Source organism: Lissotriton vulgaris, chromosome 2_1 (assembly GCF_964263255.1).
Source record: "Lissotriton vulgaris chromosome 2_1, aLisVul1.2, whole genome shotgun sequence".
In the NCBI taxonomy this organism is placed as follows: domain Eukaryota; kingdom Metazoa; phylum Chordata; class Amphibia; order Caudata; family Salamandridae; genus Lissotriton; species Lissotriton vulgaris.
Window position 1 is genome coordinate 590,629,344 of NC_141687.1, and position 22,063 is coordinate 590,651,406.

Below are 22,063 nucleotides of genomic sequence, written 5' to 3' on the forward strand. Positions count from 1 at the left end.
GCACGGAGAAAAAAGTATAACCCAATGAAGTAAATCTTTTTAAAAAGCCAACATCACTAAGCCCAAATTGTTTTAATAAACCTACTAATGCTTTATAGTTTTTTTTTTAATCCAGTATAAAGCGAGTCTGCCCGAATATCAAAATTTCCTTCAAGATGTATGCTGAAATCTCCACAGAGTATTAGTGGGGCCGGCCAATCAGCTAATTCTATACTGAGCAGGTTTAAAACATCTGAATCATCCGAATTTGGACCATAGATTGAACAGATGGTCCAAGGGTTACTGTCGTTATGGATTTCAGTTATTATCCACCGGCCGTACTGGTGTGACTTAGTACGTTTTGAGCTGCCCAGGCCTCTTCTGATAAGAATCACTACCCCCTTTGTAGCAGGTATCCTAATTAGCCAAGTATCTGCTAATTTCAAGTAGCCAGAGCAACATATTTGGGCACTGTTTTACTATATTATACTCCATTGTGTATTATTGTGTTCTGAATAAAGAGAATAAGGCTCTGTAGCACCATAAGTACTTTGGTCTGCCAGCTCCATCTTGCATATTTTGCTGTCCCATAATTTGAAATTCCAGCTAATATGTGAAAATGAAACTAAGCTAAAGTGGATCGTCAATGAAAGCCTAATTCAATCACTGTCATTATAAAAGTCGAACAGAACTACATTTTGTTAGAAGTGAATATAGATCCTTGGTAGGTTGTATGATGTAGGCATCTTTAAGGAGATACAGCTTAGTTACAAGTTTCAGGTTTGAGGTCAAGCCCCACTAGGAGCAGCATCCTTGCTGCTCAGTCCACTCTAACTAACTGACGTTCACACCAACCGGGCACTCATCAACTTCTGTGACCTCACACACACTGGCTGAGCAGCAGGGAACGGGAAACAACAGAGAGGATGCATAGCAGCCATGACTAGTCAAAACACATCTCCCCCTTAAAGAAACAATTGAAAATATAAATATTCAATCAGCAGTCCCATAAATATTAATTCTCATAAAACACCAAATAAAAAGACAAAAGTTGGAAGAAATTATCAATCAGTCATATTAATATTAGACTCATAAAACATCAACAAATAAATCCAGTTTAACCCTACCTCACACTGTATGCCCTTAACCCTTAAAAAGAAGTACATTACTCAACGTCAGGGTGCAAAACACGAGCCTCTACAACACGTCATCCTTAACCACGTCAGGGTGCAACATACATGCCCCTACTACCTCTTAGGAAGATCACTACACCACACCCTTAACCCCGTAGGAAAGACTTTAAATGTAACCCCAGAACACAGGGCATCTTGTGAAAATAACAATTGGTGTCTTCCAATCATTGCAGTGTGAAATACAGCAGGCTCAATGCACATTTAGAGCCAACACCATCTCCCTAGCCTAAAACTACTAGACTAAACTACACTCACTTCCCTACCGGGCATTGGGTATTTACTCAAAATTAACCACAATCATGACCGCTGGACTCTTCAACCAGTACTACTACTAAGTTACAAAACTACATTAGATTCCACCATACAACATACATAATCACATATTTAAAATACTGTATGCGAGCATAGAAAGATACACTCCATCAACGTATGCTATAAAGTAATATGCATACTACATTATATTTAATGTTAAATATTCCCTGCAGAATAATCAAATCTTCCACACCAGTGAGCAACTTCTCACCCGAACACACTGCCATTCCATATTTTATTCCATTGAAGAAGCACTCACAGTTATTTATTCTCATACAAAAAATTGGCACAAAAGTTCTCCCTGCACACAAACTGTTCCCATTTGCCAAGTAGGTGCTCTAGTCTTCTTCTCAGAAAACCTCTGGCAACAGATCAGGTATATCATGACCTCGCTTGCAGAATAAGGGGTGGAGCAACACAGTAAACAGGATGAATGAATTTTACAGGGGTAAACGAATTCTCTCTACTTGTTATTTATTTTTTCTCAAGGCTTTGATCAAGTTTGCCAAGTCCCTAAGTTCTTAGTTGTGATGCAGTAGATCAACTGCTGAATTCGGTTTTGACATGTTTTACTGATTTTAGACACTTTGTGAAGAAAACGACAAACGTGCATAAAATGTGCTAACTATACATTGAAGAGACTTGGAAAACGACGATGAAGAAACTTACTGCATCGTAAAAGCAAGCAGAAGAGTGTAAAGTAAACAGAAATGCTCAATTTACTAACATAGCTTCGTGTTATACCAAACAGCAATGTTATTATTAATTTAAATATGTAACAGAAGGTTGAACATAATGTGGTAACTCACATATATCGAAATGTTATTGACCATCCTCCATTAAAAAGAATATTGTGTTAAAGATTTAATAAAACTAATGCAATTTAGGTAACATTATGTGTATTTTAGGAGGCTTGATTTAATACTCCATGTTCTGTTTATGTGAAAAATGTGCACCAAGTGCACCATGTAAGTGAAGAGAAACAGGTACTACACATTTGTACCAATTCCAGTTTTATTGAAACTTTCAGAAAATAATCTGCATGCATGTACTAATGAGATTTTATGAAAAATGATTTAGTTTACCTAATTTTGAAAGTAATATACATCAGTATTTTCGAAATGCAGTAGTACTCTACAGTTACACGTCATTTGCAATGGAAATATCTTTATGTGAAGCAGTCAAGGAGGTATTGGATGTAGGAGGCTAGGCTACGCTGGTAATGCTCGACCTGTCAGCGGCCTTTGATACCGTCCCCCACGAGGGTCTTCTCATCAGACTCAGTGAGATCGGTCTGCGGGGGACGGTGCTTAGCTGGTTCAGATCCTTTCTAGCGGGCCGGTCTCAAACGGTCTGGGCCCCTCCTTGCTTTGCTGTGGTGCCGCCACTGGAGGTCGGAGTTCCTCAGGGCTCTATCTTGAGCCCTACTCTTTTTAACATCTTTATGACCCCTTTGGTGGCACTGGCAGAGTCTTTTGGTGCCCAGATCGTGTTGTATGCCGACGACACCCAGCTTCTTTTTACCTGTGGGAAGGGGTCTGATTTTGACGGGGAGAGCATCAGAGGTTGCCTTGAGGCTGTCTTTAAATGGTTCCAGCAAAACAGCGTCAAGTGTAACCCAGACAAATCTGAGGTGCTCTTTTTCCGCTGTCGGTCTGACCCTAGTTGGCAAGCCTAGTGGCCAGTAAATATGTCTCCTCCAGTGGCTGCCTCCACAATGGCCAAAAACCTCGGAGTAATCGATAATGTTCTGTCGATGAAACCCCAGGTTCTTGGTTTAGCAGGAATTTGTTTTGGCCTCCTTAAAATGCTCGGCAAATTCCTTCCTCTGCTCTCGGTGGCACACAGGAAAATCACGGTGCAGGCCCTTTTTGGGTCACGCCTTGACTATGCCAAAATCCTGTACTTTGGTCTGCCTGAGTACCTTCTTCAACGTCTGCAGGTGGTTCAGAATTCAGCTGCGCGGGCCATTTATGGCTTCATTGGCGAGCCAGGGCTTCTGACCTCTTGCAGACTCTCCATTGGCTGCCCGTTCGGAAACGGATAGTCTTAAAGGCTCTCACTCTGGCCCATAAGGCTCTGCATGCTACCGGGGCCAAATACATTCAAAAGCGGTTGGCTTTCTATCAGCCCGCCAGCTCTCTGAGGTCAGAGTCGCTGGCTCTTGCCTCGGTCCCAGTCATAAGAAGAGTTCGGATGGGTGGCCGGTCTTTTCAGCGTCTTACACCTCAGCTGTGGAACACCCTGCCGGTCACCCTTCACAGGAATACCAACTTGCTGGCTTTCAGGAAATATCTGAAATCCTGGCTGTTTGTTCAGTAGGCGCACCCTTGCACCGGCTTGCCCTCTGTCCGCTGTAGGTTAAAATAAGTGGCGGGACTCTCCTCGGAGTAGCTGAGCGCTATACAAAACACCCCCTTAACATGAACATTAGCATTAACATTAACATTAACATGTGACCATATATGCACCACAAATGATATCTAAATGTCATAATTCATTATCAGCCACGGCCTGTGGAGGGAGTTTCGGTGGGGCGGAGAGGCGGGGCGGGGGAGGGGCAGGGTGGGGGGTGCTAAAAACCGGAGTATGGATAATTGAAGGTAAGTAAACACTTTAATTAATAAAACGAATTTCGTAGCGCGCCCTGCATCGCAAAATGTGATGCAGGGTGCGCTACGAAATTCGTTTTATTAATTAAATTGTTTACTTACCTTCAATTATCCATACTCCGGTTTTTAGCACCCCTCCCCCACCCTGCCCCTCCCCCACCCCGCCTCTCTGCCCCACCGAAACACCCTCCACGGGCTGCGGCTGTTTATAATAAAGGTGCATAGTTGGGTGCTTATATTCTTTCTGATATTAGCCTAAATTGAAATAGGTCTGTCTGATTTTCATGCATATTTTCTCTTTTTCCTCTTGCTTGACTCTGTCTCTGTGAGAAAATATTTTAGTATCTCAAATGTATTGCAATGGTATCCTGTGTCAGAGTTTCCCGAGAGTTTGGCCAGAACCACTGGATACAAAATGTGTTACACCAGGAACATCTTCCTGGGAAGCTGCCCTTTCAAACTTGTTCATGGGTTTTGTTAAAAAGTCTTTGTTTAAAGGTCCAACTCTACTGCATGATCTGATCATTTACAAAACCTGAAATGACTATTTTCCCTTCGATTGTGTCGTCTTTTTGTCTCATGACAATCACCCTGTATATTTTTAGCATAATTCTACGGGTTATATATATTCATGAATCTAATTATGAGTTTTTAGGTCAGTTGTCCAATTTTGGTCCTTATTGGATAATGGGAGTGGATCCTCTATATCCCACCCCTTGCAGCACGATTAAATGATTAATCAGTGGACCGAACATATGCCTCTGAAGTACAGTGCCAGGAATATTGAGAAAAAGAAAATGGGCCCTAGGCGCTACAGCAGTTGCATCTCCTGATGCCATGTAATGTTGCCTCTTCCGACACTCAGGTTCAAAAGAACCCTCACAAGGTGGTACTTACGTATGTTTACTGTGTTCATTTTTTCCCCTCTTCATGCTCGTCAATTTCTATCAGAGCTCAAAGTTGCAATGTGGTTGTAGAAATGCCTTCCTTGGCAATGCGCTTCAGTTGTACAGCTTTCCTCTCTAACGGCGACAGGCATCTGAAATGATTTGTCCTCAGCCGTTAGTCGATGGGGTTCAAAGTGGGGGCAGACTCACAATTACCAGCACGTTCGGAAACACGCACTTCTCCGAGGCTCAATAATTACCTCTGACTCAAAGTTTAAAGATACACACCTCAGGTTTCTTCACACACCACTAACGATTCAGCACACATGCCAGGCACTGTCTTAATGGTATAATCCTCCCGTGACCGGCACCCTTAAAAACTACGCACTTAAGCCTCATGCCCCTAAGCCTACCAACACAGGTAGTAAATAAAAAAAAACAGTACCTTTTGTTGGAGTTAGTGCCAATTAGAGCCATTCAGTATGTGCAGTTCAGTAGACCACTCTCTGCAGGCTGTGTGATGGGAAGGGACACTGGTGGAGCTCAAGGTGTCTACTTTTCAATTCATTCATCTTATGTTTTCCTTTTAAGGCTTCACTCACTTTGTTTTTGCAGTAGATTTTCTGTATTGTATCCTTTTTCATGTAGATTTGTTCTCCAGTCATCGCTGGTGTTATAAGTAAAGATAGATCCTTTGTAGGTTAATTGATGTATGTTTATTTAAGGAGATACCACTTAGTTACAGCTTACGGGTTTGAGGTAACCCTCCACCACCAGCAGCGCGCTTGCTGTTCAGCCCACTTTCACCAACTGACATTCACACCAACAAGGCACTCTCCAGCATTACTTGAACTCACACACATACTGGCTGAGCAGCAGGAAGCTGGAAACTATGGAGAGGATGCATAGCAACTATGACAAGTCATAACACATTTGAAGTCAGGTTGAGTGGGTATTTAGACATAATGTTAATATAGAAATTGATTTTCTGAGAGACTGAGGCTTTCATCGTCTGATGCCTGAAAATGCATTCCTGATCTACAGCTCTACAGCTACCTCATGAATTTGTTATCCCTACTTTGCACTTACCGATTTAGACCTTTCTGCAGAGTCTCCCTTCACCTATGAAACCACCTGGCCAAACCTCGCGATATAGTTGGCAATTTGACTAGAGCTAGAGCCTGTCTATGGGTCCTGATGAGGGAGATTTGATGACAGATCATCTCTAGGTCATAATAGTAGAGAACAAGGTTAGTAGAGGACGTTGGTGGCTGTCTCGAACATATTTATTAATTATATGTAACTTATTTTTGAGTTAGTCAAATGTTTCAAGTGCTCTGCGCTCATAGTAATTGGCCCCATTCTCTACTTGTGCCAGAATCCTTCTCAATTCTACTATGTGACTGTTCATTTGTACCACTTTGCCACACTGCGGATGGTCTTGTAGTTTGGGTTCTGTGCCAGGTGTCGACAGGCTTTGCAGTAATGAGTGCTCCAGTTAGTTTCACCCACAACACGAAGCCAGCGTCGCCATTCAAAATATTGCTGGTACTTCTCATCATTGGAGTCCAACAGTTTCAGGTAATCTGCCATTTCCTTGACAGTAGGAAAATCGTCCACATGGATGAAAGCTTCCGCGGGAAGAAAGCGTTCATAGTTCTCGCGGGTGGTGCCAAGGACGATGGGCACTGTTCCTGAGAGAAGTGCATTACTCCAAAGTTTCTCTGTGATGTAGTCTTCGTGCTGCGAGTTTTCAAAGGACAGGTAGAACTTGTACTGCGAAACAGTTGAGTATTTCTTGTCCCTAGGCAGAGGGATATGCCCCCGCCCAAAGACATCTACAGTGATGTGTTTCTGCAGCTCCTGAAAATACTGCACACGCTTGGACGATGGGTTCCAATTACTAACCACCCAGGACACCAGTTTCGACTTGGGTGGGATGGTGAAGTTCTGGGGCTCTTCCACTGTTTCTACCCAACCATAGGGAGTGAAAATATCAGAGTCTTGTCTGTAGGACATGGTGATATTAATGATGTTATCCATCAGGCCCAGCCTGGGGCTGTGGGTGGGTGACTCCAGGTTGAACCAAAGCCAGCGCTGATTGGGAGGCCTTGGATCCTGGGGCAGCTGCTTGATAGAATTGCACACATCTCTGTGATGGAAAACCACAGCATCTGCCTGCCCGTACCAGCTCCTGTTTGCTGTCAGGTAACAGCCAGAGATTCCATACAGCGCCTCACAATTGTCCAGGTCAAAGTGGCCCCCAAAAGGCCAGGTCCAGAGGAGGATGACCACCTTGTTTTTGGCTTCATTTCTAAGCTTAGGTGTTGTCGCTGGACATATGACGATGCTGGTGTCGTCGTAGATCCGAACATAGCTGAATATACAAAAGCCAACCAAGAACTGTATGAAGAAGATGAAGAATATATGTCTGGTCGAAGGCAGATGCGACAGTATCTTGTACTCCATGCCAGTGCCTAGAGAGGAGTAAGACGAAGGAGATTAGTCACCGAAAAGTAACATCAAAAAACAGCAACAAAGGGAAGAAGCTCAGATGGCCCGATAGAGTGACAGAACATGGGTAAGACATTAGTACAGGCACTGAAGAGAGGCGACAATTACAGCACTCCTAGGTAGAAACATATCGACATATGAGCAAAGAGATGTCCTGCAAAGGGCACAGCTTGTTAAGGTCTAACGATGACTGTGCATATCTCAGGCCCTTTATGAACATGCTGAAGTTCACTAACTTTCTGTGACCAATAATATGTCTGCAGTGACAAATTACACAGTTTCGGAGCAGGTCATGAGCCCTGCACACTGACTTTAGCTCTTAATTGACCGTTTATCTGAACAAGTTGGATAAAATAATCACTGTCTAGCAATATGTGTTCTAGTAAGGTCATCCTTATTCTTGCATTCCACTCTTTTTATGATTTAAACCAAATCAAATAAAGTAATTTACTTACGTCCTTGCATTCTTCAATCCATACATGAAACCCTTGCTAATATAATTCACAGGCATGTAGTTGTATACTACGTGTATGATAATGATTATTCCTTGCACATCAAATTAAACAAACACCAAAATATCTCTGCAAACATTTTCAGCCAGATGCATCAACAGATTGAATTGCGATTCCTAAATAGCGATTTTTAAGGAATCGCTATTTAGGAATCGCAAAAGCCTATGCATGTAGGAATCGCTATCAAAATAGCGATTCCTACACTTTCCTTAATTGCGACTCGCAGATTGCGAATCGCAATTAAGGAATACCTCCCCATTCATTCCTATGGGCCTAGAGGCCCATAGGAATGAATGGGAAGACATTCTCAATTTGAGATTAGCAATTAGCGAATCGCAAATTGAGAATGCAATTTCAAGGGTGCAGGGGTGTCCAAAGGACACCCTGTTGCACCCCTGAAATCTGCATATGGGTATATCTTGCACACACACATGCCCTAAGGGCATGTGTGTGTGTAAAATGGAACTTTAAAAAATGCACTTTAGTGCATTTTTCAATGTTTTTGTAAATTACCATGAAGTTCAACTTCATGGTAATTTGCTACTCCTATTTGCGAATTCGCAATTTATTTTGATGCATTGCATTTAAGGAATCTCAATTTGGGATTCCTTACATGCAATTGCAATTTAAGGAATCTCAATTTAGAGATTCCTTAATTGTGATTTTTGCATTTGGGATGATGCATCCCAAATGCAAAAATACCGGTCGCAAAGGGGCAGATTCTGAGCCCGTTTGCGACCGTTTTTCAGGTTGATGCATCTGGCTGTTTGCCTTTCCTAGAGTATGTCCAATTATAAATTCAAGAAAAAAAACTGCACTTCATTGATCAAAATATGAGATTCACCCATTTAGGCTTAGATGAACCCAATGCCTTCTCTTAACATTTGTTAGTTCTCCAAGTCCTTACTTCTCCACATTAAAAGACAAAGGACTTTTGTAAGATAACAACCTTTTCCCCACCCCCAATTCGAAACAATAATCAAAAACACAAGCTACCAATGTGCCCGACCAAAAGATAAGGTTCAAAATGCGTCTGGTGCAGAATCCTACAGCATTATCCATCGATCAGCATTTTAGAGTTGCATCACTCCCCATTTATGCTGGCAACCTATTGAAACCATAAACCCAAGTACTCTGCATCTGCAGTAGAGTTTTTGGAAGAAGAGGTCTTTATTATTTGCACACTAGAGATGGGCACCATATGCCTTTGAGTTCACTGTGATCAGGTTCTCTGTCATAGTCCACAATCCCATCATCTAGCAAGCCAGAGTTCGAGGGAAGTCACTGAGATACTTTTATGCTACTCAATGGAATTACTCAGTCTAACATCTCAAGAGTTTGAGGGACATGAAGCCATTCAAACAAAACTTTAAGATGCTTATTTTTAGGTATTTGCTACAGCAGTTAGCTAACTACTGGGGTTCGTTTTAAGCTGATATGCCTTGTCTGTAGAGCACCGCGATGCAGCCTTCGACAGCAATATTTCTACTTAAATAAATACAATTCTCCCTGTGCATATTACGGTGATGTATTTTCTCTCTCTCTTTGTCTCTGAATGGTACCAACTTCAAAGGAAAATGAGGTATAAATATTGGGACCCTGACCCCAGAACTAAGGAACCTGCCAGGAACGAGAGCTGAAAGTGCTGCCAGAAGGAGTACTGCCCCCTTGCTGTGTCTTTGTTGGGTCAGCCTGACTAATCCCGGCACGAGATTGATTCCGCCAGCTCCTGAACGCAAATCCATTGTGGGTATCCTGGAACTGACAGTTACCCCCTTCCCAGACTCACAGTGGACATTTCTTGCCCCTCCGGATACAGCCCGTTTCTGATCCATGACACTGTTTCTGTAAATCTTGTAACTAAGTCATGATGATGGCCTAACTTCCCTACTAGCCAGAAACGCCGTCAATTTCCACAGTGGAACCCCTGGCGCTTCTCTGTTGTGGATACCCCGCCCTAAATTTTTGTATTCATAAAGCATTCACTGTTGGGGTATCTCAAACTGTGTAAAGACCTTTTAAAGTTCACTTATTGTTTGTTTTGCGCCCAGCACGATAGCTGTATATACCCACTCACGTCCCACCTGCGTCGTCACCAGAATCTCACGAGCACTGACACACTGTATATTTTTGGTTACATGCCATTTAATGTAACACAGTGCTTCCTCTTCATGTGATTGTACATATGAATTACAATATGTCTAACATGAGTAACATTTCAAATACACTGCATTCTTGTTGATTTATTGTCTCCTTGGCTTCCTTCCCCCTGGATCCATTCCCATGTAAATTAACTGTACCGTGTATAACTGTTCGCCAATTGACACCCTTGCCTGAGACACTGTTGTCTGTGTAGAACACAGAGCACTGTCCCACTTCGCACAGCAGCCCTAGTCTCCCGATGCCTTGTCAAAGCTGACATTGACGCCACAGCCTGCACCGTGGGTTGCGGGCACTGCTCATAAGTTACATATTGCTGCGCTCCATCCAGCATCACAGCCTTGGTTCACCAATGCCAGCGCCATTGACTCGAGATCGTCAAACGACACCACTGCTTGCACCGTGACTTGTGGGCCCCACACAACACACTGCCCCATCTAGTACATCAGGCTTAGGTCGACCGATGACTGCACTTCAGCATTAAAGAAGCCGCTGCCTGCCTCGTGACCTGTCAGCACCGCAACAACACATCCCCACTTTGCACAGTAGCCCTGGTCTTACCGATGCCGCTGGACGACCGTCCCTGAGCTGCTGCCTGTACAGCGACTTGAGGGCACCACATGTCGCAAAGCTCAACTTGACACCACAGCACCGACGCCTGCCGACGTCCCTTACTACAAACTCATGGAGTTTGACCTGCAACGCATGTGACTTCACCTGACAACTCCTGCGCCTACTTCCGGAACTGACAACTGCTGACTCCTCTCCTCCAGATCCTCCTGCATCTCCAAAGGTACTGTTTTATGGGTCACACTGACACTGTAGCTGGGCAATGACCGGCCGGAACTGTTGGATTTGTTTGCTCACGATGCCATGACAGCCCCAGGTGGAACTATTGACTACAAGGAACTGTATATATAGTCTATTTTGTTCTTTTTGTATCGTAGATTAGTGTGTGATGGATTTTTGTCATTTTGGTCTTGTTTTACAAAGATAAATATTGGATTTTTTTCAAACTGGTCAGGTGTCCTATGCAGTGTTTTCATTGTATTACTGTTTGTTATATGCAAACGCCTTGCACATTGCCTCTGAGATATGTCTGAGTGTCGTGGCAAGCTACCAAGGGGGTGAGCAGGGGTGATTTCAATGTAACCTCCATATCCTGATTAGAGTGGTGGAGTCTTCCTGGTTTAGGTGCATACCCTAGCCACCCAGATAACCCATTTCGAACAGAAGGGGATGGCAAAGACGGGAGAGAAAGGTGAGAGATTGAGGGTAAGATGAGGAGAAACGTCTGGGAGGGTGAAATTTTGGGAAAATAGGGACGAGAGAAATGGAAGAGAGGAGGAGGTGAGGGAGAATGTAGATGAGGAAGCAGAGACAAGGAGGAGAGCTGAGCAAAGGAGAGTGATACAGAGATAGGAGAAGAGGAAGGAGAAATGGTTGGATGACCGGATTGAGGGGAGTGCGAGAGAAGGATGCAACAGGAAAAATGGACAGAAGGATAAGTATGGAAGAGAGGGCAGGCTGAAGAAAGGAGGAGGGAGAGACAGTGTTCAGGAAGGTGGAAAGGATGAGAGAGATTGGAGAGGAGAGAAAAAGGGGGAGAGGAGGAGGATAGGAAAAGGGAGTTATAACAGGAGATAACGAAAAGTAAATAGCCAGGTAACAGTGGTAGGAGGGAAAAGGTAGGAGGCATTGGGAAGGAGGTGATGGAGTGTTGTAAACAAATCTAGGACCCTAGTGTAATTTACCTGATTCATGCCCTTATATAGGTATACTTTGTCATATCCTTATATAGGCATAGAAATCACTACCATATTTGGCCTAAGCCATACAGCCCAAATACTGCATGGCTACTTCCACTAAGTACCGTGAATTAACAACAATTTCTTGGAAAAACTTGCCTTCAGCAGCTAGGGACTTCCCACTGCTTGAATATTAAGTTCTCCAAGAACTCCTGGCATTTTCCAAGAATGTTGCCTTTGAGTGACGTTATTAAGTCCAAACATGCGTCAAACTCGGCACCTTCAAAGTATAAATATGCCTAGGTTTGCCCAGACAAACACACAGTGGTTTGGAGCAGATCGACTATCTACTTGCCCGATGCCCTGCAGCAGCAAGTGCCGAAGGAAGCCGACCCTCCAGCTGACGCACTGAGAGAAACGCTGTCTTTTCTCTTGCCGAGAAATCCAGCTCCAGTGTTTCCAGCTTGCCCATGTGGGTATCTGGGAAATCGAGTCCTGAGAGTGAGATACAAGACCTCCTTCATTCGAAAACCAAGGTACGGAGCTGATTAGACCTCTTAGAGAATTCTTGGAATAGATTCCTGGCAGAGAACTACTAAACTTAGGCTACTCCTCACTTACTCCTTCCCTGGTACTAGACTTAGGTTAGGTACACCGGGGTAGGCGTATTTTAGAAGCACCAGTTGAGTACTTTTAGTCATTATTTATTACTGTATGTATTTTATACATTTTATGCACTTTATGGCTTAGAAACCATATCATGCTTTGCTATCAAGAGTTGGCACCATTACTACAAAAGGTAATTAATTCAATTATTGTTTCTAAACAAGCACCTTCCTCATGGAAAATTGCCAAAATTATATTTTTTCTGAAAAAGGGAAAACCGGAAAAAGAGTGTGGTTCGTATCGGCCCATATCTCTACTTAACTCTGATGTGAAAATTTTTGCTAAAATCTTAGCTAATCGGTTAGCTCCCTATATGCCTGACATTGTCAATCCTCAACAGCACGGCTTTGTAGTTGGTAGAGATACCACTTTGCATGTTAATACCTCAATAACAGCTTTTGATGTATCAGAAACCACAAACACCCCACTCGGTATGATAATGTTAGATGCTGAAAAAGCATTCGACCGAGTGGGGTGGGAATATCTGTGGACAGTATTAAGCAAAATGGGTATAAATGGCTCTTACTTAGATTGGGTTAGGTCAATTTACGATGAACCACGGGCCGTGATTAGTTATGGAGGCATAGATTCTGATAATTTTAAGATTGCAAGAGGTACAAGACAGGGATGCCCCCTCTCCCCACTATTGTTCGCCCTCTCTTTAGAACCTTTTTTAAATGCTTTAAACGACCAAATCAATATAATACCAGCTCACCATGGGGATATAACTCTCAAATTAACCGCCTTCGCGGATGATATAGCAATATATACATCGGATGTCAGTAAAGCTATGCCAGCAATTGTAGAAGAAGCACAAAATTATGGGAAAATCTCTGGGTATAAATTAAATGTCAACAAAACCCAAATTATACTCAATTATACTCCGGCTACACGTACTTACGAAACCTGCAAGAAGCCGTATACTTAGGTATTAAACTTACTGCTAAAGTGGGGAAAATTGTGGAAATAAACTATGGGTCATTCCTTAAAGAAACCGCTGCGAGTTTTAAAAAATGGCATAAGATACCCCTGAGTCTGCTAGGGAGACTCAATCTGATTAAGATGAAAATTTTACCCAAGCTTCTTTATTTGTGTAGAGCCATACCGTTACAACCAAATAAGCTTTTTTTTAGAAAGTTGGATGGCATCTGTAGTAGCTTTATCTGGGGGTATAAAAAGGCACGAAGGGCGGTTACATTTTTGACACTACCAATTTCCAAAGGGGGACTTACCTTTCTGGATTTTAATCTTTACTTTCTAGCTACTTTTCTTTTACGCATTAGGAGCTTATTAAAAAATACTCCTTCTTTATTTTTTCATCAGTATATGTTGGGGGCTGATGCCAATCAATTTCTATTACGGGTCCACGATCCAAACTACTTTAAAAGAGTAAAATTCAAGACTGCTAAGCATGCTATAAGAATCTGGGACAAAATTCTGCACATTAGTAACAGCTCATTTTACAACGCTGAATTAGACTATGGAATAATCCTGGCCTTCCGGGTATATTTTCGGACGGTTTGGGTAATCGGTGGATAAGACAGGATATAAATACACTAGGAGACCTTTACGGTACTAATGGTTTGATTGATTTTGAGAACTTAAAAATTACAAACGGGCTTACGGATGATATGCACTTTAAATATAGACAACTGAGAGATTTTTTTTGTAATAAATTGAGAATAACGGAAGTCAAACAATCTGATATTCTTGAGGGTATTTACTCTGATAAAACTAAATCATTAATCAAATTGGGATATCAATGGCTTATCAAGGATAAGGGAGAAAATACAACTCAAATCGCAGCCAAATGGTCCCGTAGACTAAATCAAAATATAAATTCAGTACAGATCGGAAGTGCCTTAACCCATCTAAGTGATATAGTTCATTCTTCTAATCTCAAAATGCAACTATATAGGACAATCACTGAGCTGTACTACACGCCACAAAAAATATCCAGCTGGGCGCAAGGTAACTCGATATCAGATAAATCTATGTGTGTTAAATGCAATACTGCTGCAGCTGGAATAGAACATATGTTATTCTCTTGTCCAGCACTCCCCAATTTTTGGAATCGAATATCTTATCATCTTCGATTTAATCAGATAAATTCACCGGATCTTACAGTACAAATGGTTTTATTAGACATCCAAGATAGGAACTGTCCCAATAAGGATCTTTTAACGATTTTGTTAGCATGTGCTAGATTAACAGTAGCTAGGGTTTGGATATCTAAAGAACCCCCTAAGGTTGCGGATTGGTTATCATTGGTTTACGAAATTAGAACTATGGAGTTCTCTTTAGCTAAACTTAGAGGTCCAAAAGCTCTTCTGAGAAAAGAAAGGATATGGAAGCATTTCTTTGAAGGTCAAGAAATGTGATTAGGCCTATACTTATTCTGTTCTTTTTGCTTTAGCAGCTCATTACTTCAACGGTAGAGCTAACATGAAGTTTTGCTTACAGTTTATTTTGTATTGTTTCCACTCATCTATTTTCTGTCTGTATCAATTGTATATGTATGTTTAGTATGGAATTGAAATGCAATGAATTTTGTCACTTCTTGCAACAATAAAAATGTTTAAAAAAAAAATAAAAAAATAAACCATATCATGCTTTTACAGTACTACTTTATAATACTGTTCTTATTATATGCAGTGTACTTTATAACCAGTATTACGATTGTAGCAGTTCATTTCCAATGCTTGAGAAAGAAGACTGTTCAATAAATACTTTTATTGAAAACGCCCGTCTCTCTATTTCTCTGCATCTCTGGTGAAACGAAGCATGCACGATTGACTGAGTAAAATAGTTATCTATTGTTTCCGCGACTCTAGTGATTGATTTCTTATTCTTGGGAAACAAATTGTCATGTTTATGCGCTTGTCAGAAAATAATCCCTTCTTGTGAATTCGAGAAAGTTTCTAGTGACCTCTGAGCTAGCTGGCACTCACTATTAAGTTTAATATATTCGGTAGAGACCTAGTCGACTTCAGTCCTACGTCTAAACTACAGTATATATTATTCCAATGCGCAGAGCCTATTGGGAATATAGGAACTACACTACATGGCGCCCAACGTTTGGTAAAGCGATAATTTAACGCTAGATACTAGAGTAACTCAGTCGTGCTTTTCACACAGACCCCTTTTTTCCCGTAAAATACTCCAATAGACATCTGGAGTGGGTAAAAGGATTATATCCGCCAGAACTGAGTAGGATGAAAATCCTATGTATTAGTTTTTGTTTTTTTCAACGTTGAAGGAAAACCATAACTATAAAACGTATAGAAAATGGGGTATCATCGAGAGGTGGTAAAGTTATATTTGTTATAGAGGCACATGAATATCGGCAGACGGATGTATTCTATTTATGGATTACTTTTCCACAAGCAACTCCAGTAACACAGGAGTTCCACTACTACAAAGCGGAGGAACCTCCAGCGGAATACGTTCCTTTCGAGGATGTTGAAATTCCACTAACTTACCAAGAGCATCAGCTCTGGTTTAAAGGCGCCCTACAACATCAAAATCACATTACCAGGCTCGGTCCACTAGGTAGACCAGGAGCTACATGGCCGATACTAGCCAGCTATACACCACATCCTGACATTAACAGAAAGACCGGTCCAGAACTGTTAGCTCAGCTGAAACAGTTAAATAAAATATACAGACAATTGGTTCAATATGTCATGCAGACCTTAACAGTCAACCTGCTATAAGGATTCCACAGCACACTCCTCACCAGGGGAACACAAACACAATTACACCACAGACTATACAGTCAGTCATTGGTAAATTACCCGCAAAAAGGGAACCCATTCCGTTCTGGTTAGCTCAAAAAATCACTCAGATAGAGGCAGTATTTCCTGATATTACACCTCATGAGAAACACAGAATTCTGACAATCTGTTTACCAAGGGGGATAGCACCACATGTGGAGGACTGTGTCACTTGGGGTACAGTCTTTGCTTCAATCTACACAAGAACACATGGTGTACCATCCATGGCGGTAATACCAGACGTTCTGAGACAGATTCAAAATTAATACGTCCAGAACCGGCCTTAAATCTAGGTATGAAATTACTAAAAGATTTCAAACAGGTCTCAGCTATATTATTAGCTAACATTAAACGTGAAGCAGCATCTGTGGCAATCCGCCAAAAGTTAAAAGAAACAGATATGACTGATCAACCATATGAGCTTGCTAGAATTATTGAAAAATCTTATGAAGAATTAGGAAGAGATAGTTTGGGTGGGAAACCAGTAAAACCTGAATTAACAGATAATCCTGAAAAGGTGTTTATTAAAAATAATCTCACTACTCCTAAAAAGAAGTGGCAAAATACTAAACAGACACTTCCTACAGAGAAAAGTTCTTAGTCCAGAGGAAGATCTCCCCAAAGGGGAGGTAGGTCTCCCCAACGGGAGCCCTCTGAAAAAAGGTATAACCTTAGGAACAGGGATAATTTGAATAAACCTGACAGATATCAAGATAATGATACACATCCCTCTCGATCTTTTCAGACTTCTTTGCAACAAAAAAAAAATGGGAAAGAAGAGGAGAGTCAGAACGCAAGGAAGAACTCGTCAAGTCCAAAGACAAAGAACCCGTTCACCAAAGTAAAAAAGCTCAATTTCCCAAAAAGAAGGTAGCAAGCGTAAAAATAAGACATGCCGAGGATCTTGAGGACATAACTCAAGAACGGGGAGTGGGCTCAAACAATGCAAGACAGCGCAGCAGAAGTCACCATAGTTCGCAGGATACTGAAGGATCATCTGGAGACAGTGGACTTGAATTAATGCATTCAGGTTGAAACTGCTGACACCAGGGTTAGTGTACCCCACAAGTTATATGAAGTAACACTCCGGATGGAGGGGGGCATAACTAGAAAAATAAGAGCACTCTTTTGGGAAAAGCTCTTTAAGGGCTATGACATTCTTCTAGCTGAACAAGACTGGCCGCCTGAATTTGTCAGGGAGTGCCCACATGGCGAAGAGATATTATGAGAATATTAATAGAGGTCCGCTGAACTCCTTTTGTTGTGAAAGGTAAAAGTGAGTTAATCCAAATTTAGAAGAAACAATAAAGTGAGGGTGCTCAGGGTGTTCACCTCCTGTCCACGAGGCACTGTAGATATATGGCAAAGAAAAACCTTACAGGTGTAAGGTGGGGACCTTGAGCACACCTACGTGCGACTGCACTTTAAATAATGGTAAACATGCATAGTCTTAGAAGTGAAACAACAAACTTTGTTGTTTCACTTCTAAGACTACGCATGTTTACCATTATATAAAGTGCAGTCGCACGTAGGTGTGCTCAAGGTCCCCACCTTACACCTGTAAGGTTTTCCTATGAAGAGATAAATATGCCAGCCTTCTCAAATCACATTCCAATTCATAAAAAATACACATTTGCCAGAAAATGGGCAGTGGCTCAGGCTCCAGTATTATATAAAAATCACGTAGGATGGGATGAGGACAATCCTCACCTTAAAATCCAGTTAAAAAATCAACCTACTGCACAAAGGCAGTATCCAGTTAAGCAAGAAGCTAAAAAACCAGTCAGGGAGATTTTAAATCAACTTGAATACCAAGGGGTGATTGAAACATGCCCCTCATCAAGGAACAATCCTTTGTTTCCTGTCTCCAAACCAGCTAATTCATATTGTCTAGTATTGGACTACAGACACTTAAACTCTTGTTGCAAAACTTTGCTGTGTTCCTTGCCTCCAGCAATGTACAGGCAAATATAAACCATCAAGCTAACTCTGGTGATTAATGTTTTTCCTGGAGAGAGATCTGAGTTTTGTCAAGTGGAAGTTTTAACTCATCCTAAGGCAGGTTTCTTCAAACTGTGAGGTGTGACCCCCCAGGGGGGCCGTGGAGCGATGCAAAGGGGGTCGCGCATTCCCAGTCACCCTTCTGCCCAGGCCCAAGGGCTTCATGCCCCCTCATCCCCCGTCCTGTGTCTCAGCCCGAGCTGCTGCTGTGCATCTCGAGCTGCTGCGGGCTCAGCTGGGCTGTGTCTGGATTCTTTTCTCCGGCACGCCCTTCAGAGTTTTTCACAGGTCTTTAAAGACCATTTGCATATTTACATGCCTTTGTAAACTGGTTACAGAGGCTTAGTGTTTTTTTCCTGGTTCCAGTACCCCCTGGGTCCCCACTCTGCCTACTCCTTACATTCGTATTTTCCATTTACTGCTGTAGTGTGAGAATGCATTTTATGAAAAGGAATATAAAGTAGGGTTTCCAATAGAAAAAGGCCTGCTGTATGTTGTTTAAAAAGCCTGCAAAGACCTCCTCTTGATACTAAATAGACTTATAAATAAAAAAGTATGTATTCATTCATTATGTACTGTTTCTGTCTTTGTTCTCTTTAATTATCAGTCATGGATCATTGAGGCAGCCCTAGAACACAATTAAAAGTGCTTTCAATTAATATTTGCTCTTTGAACTATGCACAGATAAGTGCTTAAAATACAGCTTTTGGTGACTGCTTATTTTTTTACCGACTGGGTCTTCAAAATAATGTACTGGCAACCCTAACCATAGGACTGGAAGTTTGTTGCAGGATCAGCACATTATTTATTTCCTCCACCCTCGATTCTTGATTGATTCCATGATAGCAATAGTTTAACTTATATCTGAAACCCTTTGCGTCCGTCAATAAAATGCTGAGTAACTTCAAATATCTGGGAATGCACCCTGCATACAGACAACTCACTCCTCATTTTCGCCCTTTACTTTCACGCTCACCCTGCATGGGGTAACCTACAGAGCATAGAGAAAGGTTTTTATAACTTCCTAAAGGATAATAGATTCTTGGTGGGGAAGCAAAGGAGGGTGTACATTCCATAACTGTGCGGCCTGCACCAAAACAGCAAAACAGACACTTTGTGCCTTCATTTTTTTGGGAACAATAAGCAGAGTGGCACAGGCTGAGAGGAGCATACGGGTCCCACCTGTGTGCTCGGTGAGGAGGGATGAGAGGACAGCAAGGGAGTGAGAGAATTTGATTGAAGAGGTCAGGGATGAGGAGAAATGTGAATTGCCGAAGAGAAGTGTGGACACGCAAGAAGTGAGTGTGAGCCAAAGGTGAGGGCTTCTGTTAGAACAAAGGGGAGATGTGAAAGATGAATGGGGGACTGGAGAGGTGTAAGATACAAATTGGCAACAATTTGAATGGAGAGACAAGGTGAATGAGAAGTGCTGGGGTGCACGGGAGGTGACGGGCTAGAGAGGCCATGAGATAAATGCAGTAAACTTTTAGAGATGAGGGCAGTAAAAAGACAGAATGGAAAGAGGTGATTAAAGGTGAAGTGAGAGGTTTAATGGGGAGAGTTCAGAAGTTGTAAAAAGGGATGAAAGAAAATGGCCTGCAAAGTGAAAGAGGGGTCCAGGGTTGGGAGAGGAGAGAGGGATGGAAGGGAGGGGTGAGAGGAAAGCTGCATGGGTAAACTGCTTAACTCTGCACAAAACCGCCAGGGTTTTCAGGGACCCCTGCTTCTACCGGCCAGGGTCAGGTGCGCTTCTAATGTGGCAGCACGTATTTGTGTGGAGTGGAAGGCCCTTCACAAAGGTTGACTACAACTCTATCTGATGTTAATTGCTGTTTTTTGGTTATAAACAGGTACTGTTTGGGTGAAATCTTTCCTCAGAGTTACTGTGTGTAAAAAATTAATTTCAAAATATTGAAGCAATGCAATCACAAAATACACAGCATCACATTACATCATTTACAGTTTCTTCTCACACAATTTAGTCAAGCCTGCCGCGTAATTTGGTCCTCACCTGCCTCATAATTCACGTAGCCCTGCCTACAGGTTTAGAATTTTTTTGTCAGGAGGGGGTCCTTACGCCTCAAAATGTTGACTGTCTCGGCATCCAAAAGTTTGAAGACCTCTGAAGTCAGGTATGACAGATGCCTGCTGCAAAGAATGTGTACTATGCAGATCACACGGTCCATCTAATGTAAATAGTTCAGCGGGTCACTGCTTTAGTCAGAGAGATTCTTTTGTTACCTGCAGTTTATATACGAAAATCCTAATTTAGAACAGTGAGCAATTCACTGTCTTCAAAGACCTGCATGCAAACTGCAAGTATAGATTAGAGCGTTATGATATTTCTCCCAGTCTTTCATTATCCTAAATTTGCAAAAAGGGTTCCTTTGGGTGGAAATCAATACCCATTATTTAAAAGAACCCCCGACTATGGTGTTATATTTTTCATTCTGAGTTTGTGTTTTTCCAGATCAAGCACCCTTAAACTATATTGCCTACCAGTAAGAATGACATGTGACTCCTACACCTCGTAGTCTTCCGTCTTCTGTAACATTTCCTATACACTGATTTACCCATGCATGATTGGTAGTCTGTGCAATGTGTGTGTGATGTAAAGTGTGTTAACACCCTACACTGGTATGAGTGGCGCTATAAAATGAATTAAATGCATCTGAGAGAGAGTGGTTATGGAGACTTGAGAGGCACTGTTAAAGGGTGGTAGTGATGGAATCAGTGTCAAAGATGGGCATTGGGGTGCCAACAAACATTGTCGCACCAGGTGTCGCCAGGCCAGCGTTAAAGCAGGCACTGGTTAACATAAAGGGTAATGATGGCTTCTTTTTCTATATAGCCTTTTTAGAGAGCTTTTAGGGTAAAATAACTAGCAAGGGGTTGTTTTGTATAACCTTTTTTAGCTCCATTCTGCATCCACAGCCACTTCCTTACACATTTCCGGTGACATTGATTATATTAAAACAGGCTTGACAATGCCGAGCCCCCTATGATGGCCCTGATGAATGCCACTGACCCTGCTTGGAGCTGCTAGAAATATGGCAATTGATCAATAATTAGGATATTAGCCGGAACAGGTATCCTAAATATCCACTTGTTGATGTGTTTAGCCATCAGGGACCTCTAATAAAAAGGCTCCTAGATAACCTGCATGTAATTTTATTTGACTACGGTATTCCAGACAGGTGGGGGTATATTTGCAAAACAATTGGCATTATCCCCATAAACAGATTTCAATCTAGAGCCCGCCTAAATGAAGAGAACCCATTGAGATAAGCTGAATGTTTGATTGTCCAACAAGGAGCGACCCTGATGATGTAGCTTGCCACATAAGTGGGTGAGGGTTTTTCATCTAGTAAATCGGAACTGAGCATTGAACGTAGTTGAGCTTTTTTCTTTAGTTAAATGTTGATGCAGTAATGACGATACTCGGAACGTAGAGGCAGGGTCCTATTAATAATTAACGGAGGAATCTTTATGTTACTTCCACAACAGAAGCACAAATTAGTGATATACACGCTATACGATCTCCTTCTCCAAGTCGTGCGGAAACACCACACCGTATGGGGGACGATGAAAGGGAGAAACATGCAAAACAATCTTTCATGTAGTTCCAAGATGTAAAGTGTCCGGTCCCTTTTTCTGAAGTATGAGGAAAACGTCGATAACAACACACACTCTCGTATAGTCA

General features: G+C 42.0%; 1 protein-coding gene across 1 annotated transcript in view; it reads right to left on the reverse strand.

Moving 5' to 3' along the window:
• Window positions 1–6,240: 6,240 nt before the first annotated feature.
• The window catches only part of LOC147730807 (4-galactosyl-N-acetylglucosaminide 3-alpha-L-fucosyltransferase FUT6-like), a 158,093-nt gene continuing 142,270 nt past the window's right edge, over window positions 6,241–22,063 (reverse strand). The window contains exon 2 of the mRNA XM_086955632.1: window positions 6,241–7,460. Within this exon, the coding sequence (XP_086811758.1) occupies window positions 6,391–7,452 (1,062 nt within the window). The 5' untranslated portion in view covers window positions 7,453–7,460 and the 3' untranslated portion in view covers window positions 6,241–6,390. The remainder of the gene's footprint in view (window positions 7,461–22,063) is intronic.